A 14856-nucleotide genomic window follows, 5' to 3' on the forward strand; every position below is an offset into this window, starting at 1 on the left:
TCCAAAAATGTATAAACTTATTCTAAATTGTCATTGGTTCAGAAGTTATGGACATAGGTCAAAACATGGCCCAACCCTGACAACATTCCCCTACATATATTTTAGATGGTTTATAGGGTCATAAATACTCTGATAAGTTTTTCGGATGTATATCACTTTAAATTAATAATTACTTATTCAATTTTTAAGTTTCGATTTTTTACTTACGTTTACAGTAAGGTTAAGCAAAATATTTTCACATTTTCAATTATTAAATGTCTAAGAAAAAGGTTTTCTTTTAATCTAAGATCTTTTTATCTTCATCGAAAAATTACCCACCTTGAAAACGTGTATCGATTCGTAAGCAAACGGAACTCAATCAAGTTGTTTAGCGAGTATCCATATTTATGAGTCTCCAGATGCTTTCAGATTTCTCGGAATGGATCTATAAACAAGCCCCAGCCAACGAGGCTGTAAAGTTGATAAAACCAAGCCCCGAAAAAAGCGCTCCCCAGCCAGATGCTCCCCACAAGCTCGGATGTGTGCGGTTCTTTCTTTCTTCTCGCCTTGTTTGCACTTGGTTATTGATAGTGCTTCAATCTGAGGAAATAATAAATAAATGAGCCTAACGTCACGGCTCATGTCGTTGGCCCACCTTCCCGTCCGCCCACTCTCCTCAAACACGCAAACACATGCACACTTAAACATACACGCACTCGCACACACACAGACACAGACACACGCTCTCCCCCCAAAAGGACTCATTCACTCAGGACATTTCCTCTTCTGCTGCTGCTGCTGTTGCTGTTGCTGTTGCTGCTGCTCCTGTTTTCCATTTTCATTCTCTAGGCTCGTTCCCCCGTCAGTTTCTCAATTTCCCTCGGAGCTGCCAACATTTTTCACATCTCTGCTGTGCTTACACGGGGGAAAATGAAAAATATGTGAAAATATGCCAAGTAAATATATTGTAAACTTAATAAGGCCAGCACTGTAGGTACCTTTTAAGTTTACACAAGACTTAAAATTAAATTTTAAGCTTATAAATGAACTGCAAACATTCTCGTATGAATACGAAAGTAACAATAATTTTTATCTGTGCATGTTCGCTCATTCCCCTTGAAACGTGTGTATGACGTATACGCAACGTGTGCCATATTTTTACATGGCCGCCGGGCAACAACAACTGCGACAACAGGCCGCCTGCAACTGACAGGTCGCTCTGCCTATGACGACTGCCATAGGCCAGCATTTTCTTCTTCAGTTATTTAGCGCGCCTCGCAGCGGTCTGTCCATCGGCCTTCCCTCATTCCTTTCACCGCCCCCCCAAAACCATCGCTTCCTCGCTTCTCACAAAGAGCAAATTGTTTTTATAGTACATCCTGCGCTACTTCACGGAAGACCTCCCCCACTTTCCTTTTCCCTTCCCCTTCCCTTCGCCCCTGACATCACAATTTGTTGGCATTGTTGTGCAGTTTGCTTGCCAGCTTACAAGTTTCTTATTGCAATGCAAATTAACATTTTTTCAGAGCGCTTACACACACACACACAAGAAAACTGGCACACATACAAACTCATGTGGGAACTTGGGTGAAATTTCATTAACATTGCGTATACGCCCAGTCGGCCGCGCAGTCATTAAGTAATCTGTTTCATTTGGGGCTGCTGCGAGGCACCTGTCCATAAAATGCATTAATCAACTGTCTGGCAATTTACTTCGCTCACTCGCATGCTGGGAAATTAAGCGTTGGCAAAAATTTTCCCCTGATGCAGCACATATACTCGTATTGCATGCCAGAAAACCTTCACAAAGGACGGCGATAAGTAATAGCATTTAATGACATTTATATAAATTAATCTCAAGGAGTGCAAATGAAAACTGGTAAAGGGCGAAAATGAGTAAATGGCTGCTAAGAGACTTTAAGGGCCTGTAAAAGTTCTCCATCAGCAAGTCCTTTTGGCATCCTTCGCATATAATTCAAAGAGAAGCCTTTTTGCATCAATTTCATCGTTGGCCTGTCAATTTGCTTTTTGGCAGTTTGACTGCCATTTTATCGCTTCTGCATGAATATGAGCACTCAAAAAATATTTATTTCTATCAGCTAAAAGAAAACATTTTCTGACATTTTAATATTTTGTTTTTATTATAGTGTCGCACAGGCAGACACGCAGATGCTTTTAAATATTTCAGACCTTTGTAATGCCCCAGCATACTCATCGATACCCAAGCTGCCTCTGTCAGTTGGCTCTGGCTGTCATTGCTTTTAAAAACTTTACGGCACTTGTGCGATTTTCTGGTATTTTTATGCAAAGGGTGGACCGATACGTGTGAACATTGTAAGCCCGTGTGCCAGACTTTTGGGCATCACAAAAGTTGTAAAATATTCTTTGAAAAGCTCTTACTCTTATGACTTGTCACTCCGATAAATTGTTTTGAAATTTATAAAATTATGAAGTAAGAAAGCTAATCTTCCAAACATTCGCAAATTAATACGTTACATTTTCTGAAAATATTTTTCAAAATGTTTTAAAATAATACATATAACTAGTTCCACTCTAATGCTTATTCAAATGTGTGTAGTAAATTACAAAACGCATATCGAGTGAAAAGTGTCAGAGTCAAAGTTGGAGTAAGGTCAAGTTTTGTATTTCTCTTTCGATATCTGGTAGCTGTCTGCCAATCTCAGCCGTGCGAGTGTGTGTATGGGTATGTGAGTGAGGGTCCTTTGCTATCTACCATATCCCTTTTGCCCGTAGATTCAGCAGCTGCTGCTTTTATGATTTTCTCCCACTTCATCGGCGGTGTCGAGATGTCGATGTCGTAGAAGTCGTAGAATCGTCGCCGTCGCATTGCACATAAAACACTTTTATTGCTCATTTAGATATTTATGCGCAGTTTTATTATAATGAAAATTGTGCGTATGCGTGCGGTTTTTATTGTGATTGCATTGAGGCCAACCAAAACCAGTTCAAAGTCCCGAGATGCTTGTGCGTCACAGAGACGGAGAGCTGGAAAATCGGAAAAGCAAAAGCAAAAGAGACAGAGTTCTCGCTCTCTATCTACATTCGCATCTGTGCTCCGAGTTCTCAAACTTTCAACTGCACGTTATTTGATTTGTTTCCCCTCCGTTTGGAGCTCAATTTTACGCAGCTTTTGCGTTTTGCATTTTATGCGTTTTTGCTTTTTACGAGCCTCACGTCGACCGCAAACAAATTCAAATGGCAAAAGGCAAAAGCCAAACGATGAACGGCAAATGTCGCAGAACAAATCGCGATCTGAGCCAAAAGCCAAAGCTGATAAGTGCCCGCAAAAGTAGGCAACGATTTTTTTCATTGCTTCCTGAGCTGCTGGCTGCTGTGTGCCATTTAATTGCAAATTTATGTGTGTGCGCGTGGGGAGAAATTAATGACCGAAACTGCGTAACGAGCTTTCAAAAAAAAAACACCCCGCTATTGGCAGGAGGACATTGTTGCACCATTAATTAGCGCTGAAAATATCGATAAATTTGAAATTGCGGTTTATAAATTTATAGAGATTTTTACACATATTCAACTTATGACATTGAGTTAAACACAATTTATCCACTACAAAGGATTATAAAGCCAAATATAAGGAAATATGACAGCAATCACCATAACCGTAATCGCCGGTCTAGATTGCATTTGTGTTTAATAATTGTTCTTTACGCATTCAATAATTTATTTACCGGTATACTTAAGCGTTCTGATAAATTTTGTATTTGTACAGTTGTTGTTATTGATTATATTATACCACATATTGAATAATGTACGATATTTATTACCACCATATTTATTGCTTCATTAATCTAATGACTTAATAAACAAAAACCAAATAAATATAATTGTTTTTGTATAAAATAGCGAAGTATTCAACCCTTATGCTTTTTGAAAACGTTTTAAAACCACAAAGTTATACCAATCTAAAATGGCCAAAATAAAAAAAATTTATTGCACATTTTGGCATTTTTCAGTTGAGTGCAATTAATACACAAATTATTAAACCAACATTGAATGACAATCGAGGCGGTTGACACACCTCCAACCACTTGAAATCAACAACTGCCACAGCAATAATAATTACAAACCAATTAAAATCGTATTTACATATTGTCTTTGTCATAATGCAGTTGAAGATACAGATGCAAATACATGGCCTACAATCGAATGCGATTACACACACACACAAACACACATTTGTGGGTGCATCGCCGGGGAATCGGCAACAACAGCAAAAACAAACATGGCAACGACAACTGATTGACGGCAAACTGTCAATGGCACGAACAAAACTCAGCTGCAGACGCAAATGTTATGGCCACCCACAAAAACCACCCACTAAAACCACCCAGCGCCCACCAACTACACACAACCACACTCATAGGCAATTGCATTTGCCAGTTGCGGGTGTGTGTGTGTATCTGTGTGTGGGAATGAAAGATTAAGCAAATATTGCGGTAAATTCAATTTTCAATTCAACGCAATTGAATGAAAGCAAATCACTTGAGAAGCAAAAGGCGTGAACAAAATGCAACAATTTCCGAAGAAGATTTCGTTGTAAGAATCTGAGCTTTGGCCAAGAGATAATATTGAGCTTAAGTAACGAAAAGAGAGAATGATTCACCTGAAACCAAAAGCAACACGTGTAATATTCATAAATGTGTTAAAAACAAGTTTACTTAGCTCCACTAATTTCGTTTGACTAATAAACATCGAACACAAGCAATGGCTTCAAAACAGCCGGGAGCATTACATTAAAATGCTTTTTCCAACGATTTAAGCTCCAATTATGAAGTACTTAAAATTATTATTTTCGGTCAGAAATGATTCAACTGACTGCAAAGAGTTGAAACTGTAATTTCAAACGGTGTAGGCATTTGTCCGATGGACGAAGGAATGTCTTCATGCCTGTTTTCACCTATTAGTTCTGTGTGGGAGCCCAGTTATTAACGGTACTTCAGAGTTGCTGCTGGCAACCATTATTTGCCAATTGCATCTGCCCACATTTCTTAAACGCATTTCACTACACGTTCAGCACAAAAAAACACTGGGAGATGTAAAGAAAATTTTTGAACCTAATAAAAAATCACACATTTTAAAAAAATATTGTGAATCGAAATATTCTACTTGCATATTGGTAATGACTTTTAATATAGGAAATATTCCAGATACGATATTGAAAAAAATAGACTAGTTCTTTTTAAAGGGTTATAAGTTTGAGGTGTTTACTTTTTTATAACATTATTGCCCGTTAATCGATATTAAAAATATTAGTGGATTAAAAACATTACTCAGAAATAATTAAAATCAATAATAAATTACAAAATCAACTACATAGTTTTCTTTTTTCATTTATTTCGCAAAGTGAGTTCGGAATTCTTTTTCATTCGAGATTAGTTCATTTGAAGTAAGCCCCATGGATTAGTTTCTCCGAGTGCACACACCGACGCATCTGGTCCATTAGACTGGTCAGTTGGCCAGTTGACATCCGTCCTCACGAGTCTCGTTTCGCCTCCTTTGGCTAATGCGGCCACTGGGCAGTCAACTGGTTCGTCCATCTTCCATCTCGCTCTGGCACTCCGTGGATGGCACGGCTGTGTTGATTTTGCCCTTTGGCTGACACAGAATGTTGTTGACTTTGCATATTAAAACAAAATGAGAATGCAAAAGCGGGTAACAACAAAACGGGAACATTGTTCAAAGATGCGAAGGAAGGATAGCTGGGTTGCGAGGGCACTTATAAGGCTACTTTTTCATTTGTGACGCCCACGTTAAACTTTAATTAATTATATTCAGTTTGTTTGGCAAATTAAAAATTGTTGACTTTCACAGAATCGCAGAATGATGACGAGGACGATGGAGGGTAACCGGAAAATGAGGTTGGGGGGGGAATTTTAATTAGGCAACCCCACACACACACCACACAAACACAGAAATACACACAAACACACTGTGAAAGGTTGCGTAAGAGGCTTAAAGTGCGAGAATGGAACAAAAACGGCTGGCAAAATGTGAAATGCTGTCGAGTGTGACGTCCAATAAGAATTAGTGGCCAACAGGAGCATCAAAAAGAGTCAGTTGTTGCTGTTTTTCGTTATTGCCATTGATTGACACGAAAAGCGGCCACGCTTTCAGGTGTGTTACTGTTTGTGTGTGTGTGTTTGTGTATTTCACGGATCCGCAATTTTTGGTCCGGACATGGAGAAATCGGGTGAAAGGGCCAGGGCGTTGAGAACCTGCTTTTCAGTGGCTGATGGAAGAGATGGTGATGGAGGACGGTTACAGCGTGGCCATCCACGCTAATTGGAGCACGTCGCAGAACACTTCTGCACTGGGAAAAATGTCTTACATGAATGGCAACATGAGCAGAGTAGCAAATTGTTTCTAATTTTACAGCTTCTACTGTTTTAGAGTTAAATACTAATCGTACCCCTATATAGCACTAAAAATTATTAGCTATTATCTATCTAGGATCATTTTTTTTTCGTTTTATTTAAGCATAAAATATTTTTTTTTACATTTTTTAAAGATATATTTCAAGTTTGTATTGTATCGAGTGAATTTCTTATGCATAATTGTTTGGAAAATTTAACAACTTGAAGAACGAACTCTTTCCCGATATAAAATATCACATTTTCTGAAAAATTTTTTTCAGTGCACACCTACACAGTCGCAGGTGGAAACGAAGAAATGCACTTAATTGGAATACGACGAGGAGGGCAGCCAAAGTGCGTCGCGATTGCTCTATGATTAATTAGTGGCCACAGGAGAGGTAACGGGCAATGCAGAGGAGAACTGGAGTGAGAAAACCGAAACTGTCCCGGGAAATGATTGATACAATTTGGAAACTCCCTTGCCCGTTGAAGAGAAATTGACAGGAATCAATTTAAAAGCAGTTAAGTTCAAGTTTTTTTCTTCCTCTTTCCACTCAATGCTTAAGAAAACAAGTTTTGAGTTTAAAATATCGATTGGTTTCTTTAACGAGCTCAGTTCCTTTTGAGGCTGGAAATGTGGATTATGTTCCGTGTAACTCGAACAGCTGTTGGCTGATTTTTACCAGCGAAACCAAGTGACATCCAAAGAGAATATCCCCCCGCCAAACTCAGTATTTCTTGACGTTTGCCGCGGGCTTCGTCTTACGCATAATTAGCCGGCGTAAGTAAACTCCTTAAGCTACAGTTAAAAGCCATAAAACTTGCGCGCATCGTTTGCTGTCATGTTAAATTCATAATTTCAATTTGAAATTGTTATTACAGCCGTTGTTGTTTTGCCATCCCTCTGTCGGGCCCCATCATCCCATCTTAATATCCCCTTCACGTTCCTCGCCTGATTATTATTGACAGTTGCCGACGTCTTCTGTTCCGTTCTGTTGTTTTAGTTGTCTGACACACCCTATCCTGCTCATTTTAGTCTCATAAATATGCAAATTAATCATTTGCGGAAATTTACATACTTAATAAGTCGCTTTAATTAAATGTTCACGCACGCATGCCTTGCAATCTTGCCCCCGAGAATCGGACGAAATCGGCGTAATCCTTTTTTCCACATTAATGCCAGTTTGTTAATTGTGATGCAGCTAAAAAATCCGTCTCTGTAGCTCTTGAAATCGACTCGATTCCGAAAGGGGGAATGCGAAAAACTCGGTTCTTGGCAACTGTTTCGCATATTCCGGGACACAGTCACGTTTTATTCAAAGCAGCAGTGGTGGCAACAGCACAAAAACAGTTTATCTGCCGAAAACAGCAAACGAAAAATTAAAAAAAAAAAGAAAAAACATGGAACGATGAGCACAGAAATCTTTTTTATGTGTTCAACGAAAAATTCTCCCAAAAATGAAAATGAGCACCAGGCCCAGTAGCATTAAAAAAAAAAAAAAAAAGTATGCAAACTGAGAGGCGCAGCGAACATAAATTAACATTTTTATGCCCCGCTGCAATGGACCAACAAGAAGTTGGCTCACAAAACTGCCGGGAAGTGGGTGGCCTTTCAGTGGGTGGTGAGGCCTACGAGAGTCCTTTCTAATGCCCGCATTATTTACGAGGAAGCTGAGGGCCCATTCACATCTCTCCATTTCATTTCATTTCTGTTCTGTTCGTTTCGTTTCCATTTCGCTTCGTTTCCATTTCGCCTCGCCGCATTCTTTGCCATTTGCCTTTGACGCCACAAATAATTTTAATTGGTTTTCCTTTTTGGGGAGACCCACGACCCCAGATGGTAATGACTTTATTTCTATATATTATGTATTCAGTGAGTTTGAAAACCATAAGACCATAACTTGTAATCGACAAAGTTTTGGTCATGAACAAGCAAAAATATCAACAAAAGTGGTCATCAATTTTGTATCACTTCAAATTAAGTCGAGCGGTTCGACAGTAAATCAAACCCAAAAAAGATGGCTTTGTTTTTGCAACCTTTTTCTATTAAGCAGGTTCTAAATGTAAAGTTACATTAGCACGTAATGCATATAAAACTCTTCGAAAATCTTAGATGAATACTTAAAAAGCTTTCAAAAAAAATTATAAGGATTGTTTTTATCTTCTTTTTAGCATTGTCAACGAGATTTGATTAGCTATGTACCGTCATAAGTTTTCTCTCATCCAGATAGTGTATAAAACATTTCTTCTTTAGTCCATTTTCCATTTATTCACATTAATAAAGTTTGCAAGTGTGTTTGTGTTCAGCCGCAATTGCAATTTGATTTGCCTAAATTTGCATAAATGCTTGTGTGTTGTTTTTGGGTCTGCACCTGCAACTTTTGGTTTTGATGAATGGGGAAGCAGTTTATATCAGATAAAAGGTGGGGAAGACCATCCACAGCAAATATGTGGTTTTGCGCTTTCATCCAAGTTATATAATTGTCAAAATCAGCATATGATTTTTATTATTATGGGCTAAAAACACTTTTAATGCATACATTTTTATCATAACCCTTAACGTTAGATAAATAAAAATAAGAGGTAATTTCAAATGGCTTAAAAATCATAGCATTTTGCCAACATTCACCAATCAAAATTGCATATTTGTAGCATAGTTTTTTGGGCATTTAATTTTTTACTCACCTTTGTTCGCTGCAAGTTTCACTTTTGCTTTCGTACTTTCTCCACCACTCTCTCTCTCTCTCTTTCGCTCTTATTCTTTCTCTCTCTATCTCTTTGGCTCTCCTTTTTTTCACTCACTCGGACAGCTTAGCAAGCCATTGTCTTAGTTGTAGCTGCTATTCTTGTTGTTTTTGTTGTCATTCCGAAGTCAGCGACACACACGCACACACACTGCCACACACGCACGCATAACGGTTGTGGGAGAGGGACGGCGAACAAGCGGGCGAATTCATTAGGCATGCGGGAATTTTAATTTCACTTGCTCACACGCGCGCACATATGTGGCGACATATTTCTCAAACATTTTCGTTAGTTGATGTTGTTGTTGTTCTTATACTTGTTGTTGTCGGTGCTCCCGTAGATGTTGTTTTTGCTGTTGTTGCTGGGCATCCTTTGGCCTTTGTTTTTGCCCGTGCGGCGCTTTTCAATTTGCATGTCGCGCTGACCTTGCCGCCAAGTGGAAATAACTGTGCCAGCACACACGCACACACACGTACACTCCCGCTGACAGCTGTCAAAAATTGCGGATGGCGAATAGCGGATGTCGGATGCGAATGCGAAATGCGGATTTTACAGCCGAATGGGGAACAAGTAGATGCCGACGTTATGCGGCTGCCGGCAAGGATAACGGGACCAGGCCTTCAGAATCTCCATTTTTGCAAAAAACTAGAGAGTTTAATGTTCAGTCAAGTGCGTGAGTGAGACAGAGTGCTTCTCACTCCCCTGCTTCCTCTGCCCCTCGCACTCCCCGCTCCTCTACGCTTATTTATCTTTTTCCCGTTGCCTTTGTTCTACGCTCTCCGTGCGTGCGTCTGTGTGTGTGATGACAAATTTCTGTCATTGTCTGTGTGCAGCAGCAGGGGCAGCAACAAAAAAAACCAAGAGGAATCGCCAAGGAGCTCTTCCAGTTTCAGTTTTCCTTGTTTTTTATATCTTTTTTGGAAATTAGATGCTGCTGTCGCAAGTCCTTGTTGTTGCTTTAATTTGCATAATAAACGTAGATTTCCGAAAATCGAGATGAAAACCCGGATAACACGTGGCCAGAAATGCGCTGATTTGTTTCTGGCCCCGCAAAAAGCAGCTGGCTGGATAGGTGAAAGTCCAGCGGCTATAATTTTTTTCTCGCACAAATTCACATTAATGGCACATGCAATTTTCCCCTACATTTGGCACCTAGCGAACAGCTTTCTCCCGTTTTGTACCGTTATACCGTTTTTGCACCGTTATACCGCCGCGTTGTGTTCACAGGACCGCACAAGCTCAGACTGAAGCGACGAAGTGAAGCTGCGTGAGCGGCAGGATGCTTTCACGCTTTATTACCAAAAAAAAAGAAAAATTCCTTTATCCTTGCGTTTGCTCGCGCGCACAGCATTCTCTTGTGTAGACTTTTGCTACTCTCTTTTTACTCTCTCGTGCAGGCGCTTTCCAGCCCCCCCGCCACCCACTTTCCTATGCCATCCCCCACGTCCCCAACAATGAAACGCTCGAAACTCTCCAAAATGAACAGACCGTTTTAATAACTCGGCCAACCAGAGGTGCCATATTTTGAAAGTGTTCCGGAAAACCTTTAATGGTCAAATCCGCCTTAAAAAGACCTTACAAATTGTATGACTTTTTATGGTGTAAAAAAACAGTTTTGTATTAATATATTACATTTATTTATGCATTTATATATGCATTTATATATATATGTATATGTATATTAAAATCAAAGCATTATTTTCAGACTTTATTCGTATTAATCTAATGCCTTAAATTGGGGATTCGAGTATTAAAAACCTCATTCATTGTAAGCCCAAGATAACCATTGCTTTCTTGAACAAGTGTGTCTATTAAAGTTAACTATACAGCATCATCTGCTATCGCTAAATATATTTTATTAGTTTTTTTTTTAAATATGAATTACTTAAATATCGAAACAGAACATCAACACAACATTAAAAAATTAACCGCTTTCAAAAGCTACTTGTTATGAGATTCGATTTAATCGCATTCCATTGGTATAAAATCCAAATTACTAGTTTTTCCTTATAAAAATTTACGTTTCGGATTGCAAATCAAAAATGTTTTTTGTCCATTTTTTTTTCTTGTATTAATTAAAGAATCGAAGTCCTAATTAATATTTTACTAAGTGGAAGACAAGTTGTTTGCGGCAAATTTAAGGAAAACCAACTTCTGTTAATCAGAAATGTTAAGATAACATTGGCGAGTTCCGCTGTTACTCTGAGAAAAAACCATGAATTTATCATTCCGTTGGAGAATTGGATTATCTAAGTTTCCAACTTCGATCCCGGACACGCACCTTCTTCCGGGGCTGAAACCGTGGATTTTTTAGGATATCGGGCTGAGGCTAGAGCGTTGCGGACGAGAAATCCCACATCTGTCAGGCACCATCTTGTGAAAAAACGAGTGCGGAGAGGAGTTGGTGTAGGATTTGTACAATTATTTCTGCGGCGAAAAGTTAAAAAGCGTTCAAAATGTCGATTATCTCCGCCCGCCTGGCGTCCTCGGTCGCCCGCAACCTGCCCAAGGCTGCCACCCAGGTATTAACCACTAAATTCTGTACAAAAAGATGTCCGAAAAAAGTTGGCGAAAAAGGTGTCATAACCGAATCGATGGGGTATTTGCGAAAATTAAGTGCATCGTGTGCTTCAAAGTCTTGACCGGCAAATTAATAAAGGTCTTGTGGACCCATAGGAATTACTTAATTTGGATTTTCCAGCCTTTTGGCCCAGAAATTTGTGTTACGCAATGCGGCAAACTACTAAGCGGCCGCTGAAATTTGTGAGGTGTCTGTGTTACATAATCAATGCGAACTAAGAACTGACCAAAAAAATAAATTATTTTAGTTATTTAGCGTGTAATATCTAGTGAAAAACGTTAATTACCCTTTGTTTTTATAGTCAGATTACATAATTATTAAGTTCGTGGAGATGCGGTGGAAGAGTAGTTTGAGGTTATGTATTTCTGTCAAGCAAGTGGTGAAGGTGTATAAACGCTATGTCCGGATGCACCGACTAGACAATACCCTGTAAAATTGGGTTTTATTAAATGAAGCCATAGGTGGGGTTTCGTATGTTGTTACTTTGTGTCTATCCAACGTGATCTGCACCTTACATAATCTACAATTACACATAATAATAATGGAATATTATTTATCAATTTACAGGTTGCCTGCAAAGCCGCCTATCCCGCCGCCAGTCTTGCTGCTCGCAAGTTCCATGTGGCCAGCTCTCAGCGCAGCGCCGAGATCTCCAACATCTTGGAGGAGCGCATCCTGGGTGTCGCCCCCAAGGCTGATCTGGAGGAGACCGGCCGTGTGCTGAGCATCGGTGACGGTATCGCCCGTGTCTATGGTCTGAACAACATCCAGGCCGATGAGATGGTGGAATTCTCCTCGGGTCTGAAGGGTATGGCCCTGAACTTGGAGCCCGACAACGTCGGTGTGGTCGTCTTCGGTAACGACAAGCTGATCAAGCAGGGCGATATCGTCAAGCGTACCGGTGCCATCGTGGATGTGCCCGTCGGTGATGAGCTGCTGGGTCGCGTCGTCGACGCTCTGGGTAACGCCATTGACGGCAAGGGTGCCATCAACACCAAGGACCGTTTCCGTGTCGGCATCAAGGCCCCCGGCATCATCCCCCGTGTGTCCGTGAGGGAGCCTATGCAGACCGGTATCAAGGCCGTCGACTCGCTGGTGCCCATCGGCCGTGGTCAGCGTGAGCTGATCATTGGCGATCGTCAGACTGGGTAAGTCCACGTGAAAAGTAAAGAAATTGATAAGGTTATCATCGTTAAAAACAATTCAAATGAATCTTAAATAAATAAATAAATTGATAGTATTAGTTTTAATCATTTTAAATTTATACTAATGTATTTCTAACCAACCAATTTTATTTCCTACTTGCAGTAAGACCGCTCTGGCCATCGATACCATCATCAACCAGAAGCGTTTTAACGAGGCCCAGGACGAGTCGAAGAAGCTGTACTGCATCTACGTCGCCATTGGCCAGAAGCGTTCCACTGTCGCCCAGATCGTGAAGCGTCTGACCGACTCCGGCGCCATGGGATACTCCGTTATTGTGTCTGCCACCGCCTCCGATGCTGCTCCCCTGCAGTACCTGGCTCCCTACTCTGGATGCGCCATGGGCGAGTACTTCCGCGACAAGGGCAAGCACGCCCTGATCATCTACGATGATTTGTCCAAGCAGGCCGTGGCCTACCGTCAGATGTCCCTGCTGCTGCGTCGTCCCCCAGGTCGTGAGGCCTACCCCGGCGATGTGTTCTACCTGCATTCGCGTCTGCTTGAGCGTGCCGCTAAGATGTCCCCTGCCATGGGAGGTGGCTCCCTGACTGCCCTGCCCGTGATCGAGACCCAGGCTGGAGATGTGTCCGCCTACATTCCAACCAACGTCATCTCGATTACCGATGGACAGATCTTCTTGGAGACCGAGTTGTTCTACAAGGGTATCCGCCCTGCCATCAACGTCGGTCTGTCCGTGTCCCGTGTGGGTTCCGCTGCCCAGACCAAGGCCATGAAGCAGGTCGCCGGTTCCATGAAGCTGGAGTTGGCCCAGTACCGTGAGGTCGCAGCCTTCGCCCAGTTCGGTTCCGATTTGGATGCCGCCACCCAGCAGCTGCTGAACCGTGGTGTGCGCCTTACTGAGCTGCTCAAGCAGGGTCAGTACGTGCCCATGGCCATTGAGGATCAGGTGCGTAAAATATATCATAAATGTCGGATATGCAAATGATTTCCGATACAATTATTTTTACAAAAATGGGAACGGAGTTATCAGACATTTTCAAAATCCTTAAGTTGTAAGTCAAACATCTAATGCTTTTCGAAATCTCCCAGGTCGCCGTCATCTACTGTGGTGTGCGCGGTCATCTGGACAAGATGGATCCCGCCAAGATCACCAAGTTCGAGAAGGAGTTCTTGCAGCACATCAAGACCTCCGAGCAGGCTCTGCTCGACACAATCGCCAAGGATGGTGCTATCTCCGAGGCGTCCGATGCCAAGCTGAAGGACGTCGTTTCCAAGTTCATGTCCACCTTCCAGGGTTAAGCATCGACAGAACGAAGAAAAATTGGAGCAGCCGCGTGCAATGAACATCTTAGATGGTTCGAATAATGCTGCCATCTCAGCGCGCCAACAACAAAAAAAAATAACAACTTAAAGCTTAAGATAAAAAGAAATTACACAAAAAACAAGAGAAAACTCCTTTGCACATTCATGTTTTCCTACGTGTCCTGCCAGGATAGCTTCTATTCCGTGGCTCTGCGTCATCATGCCGCAAAATCTTGGGAGAGAGAGAGCAGGCGCAGGCGATGGAATGGTCTGCGTGTCCTAGCCGGATCCAGTTTCGAGTTTCAGCGAAATGTCCGTACGGTTCCTTCACCTTCTAAACGATAGATAATCCCTGTTGTTCTTCTACACATAAAAATTAATCAATATTTGAAATATTGTAATCGAGAATAGTCGAAATAATGTCTGAGGATGATTGTGAAACGATGATGAATTAAAAACGATACTAAATTATACTCTACATGCACTAGATGTTTCTTCATTGCTGGGAAGTCATTATCTTTTGTTGATAAATACATTTTTTTTGTTTTCAATAAATTTCTCTTTTAATTTTAACTTGCTAGGGGTTTTTTTGGGATACTTCGTTTTAAAAATGCGGGAAACGTTTTTTTTTTTTAAGTTAAGACCAAACTGCTTTTTGTTATGAAAGCTGCTTGCCAGCGCCTTATCTTTATATAT

General features: G+C 40.9%; 2 protein-coding genes across 2 annotated transcripts in view; one reads left to right on the forward strand and one right to left on the reverse strand.

The window, feature by feature from the left end:
- LOC108096747 (cyclic nucleotide-gated cation channel beta-1) overlaps nucleotides 1-10387 on the reverse strand; it is a 69826-nt gene extending 59439 nt beyond the window's left edge. The window contains 1 exon segment of the mRNA XM_017198600.2: nucleotides 9054-10387. The gene's annotated coding sequence lies outside the window, so the exon portion shown is untranslated.
- A 1082-nt stretch (nucleotides 10388-11469) lies between these two features.
- On the forward strand, nucleotides 11470-14638 carry LOC108096876 (ATP synthase subunit alpha, mitochondrial). Its single transcript, XM_017198809.2, has 4 exons — nucleotides 11470-11635; nucleotides 12262-12842; nucleotides 13003-13804; nucleotides 13948-14638. Exons 1-4 carry the CDS (start codon nucleotides 11570-11572, stop codon nucleotides 14155-14157), a joined length of 1659 nt encoding a protein of 552 aa, XP_017054298.1. The 5' UTR covers nucleotides 11470-11569; the 3' UTR covers nucleotides 14158-14638.
- The last annotated feature ends 218 nt before the right edge of the window (nucleotides 14639-14856 follow it).

The sequence above is a fragment of the Drosophila ficusphila genome, unplaced genomic scaffold, assembly GCF_018152265.1.
Source record: "Drosophila ficusphila isolate 14025-0441.05 unplaced genomic scaffold, ASM1815226v1 contig_414, whole genome shotgun sequence".
NCBI classification, from domain to species: Eukaryota; Metazoa; Arthropoda; class Insecta; order Diptera; family Drosophilidae; genus Drosophila; species Drosophila ficusphila.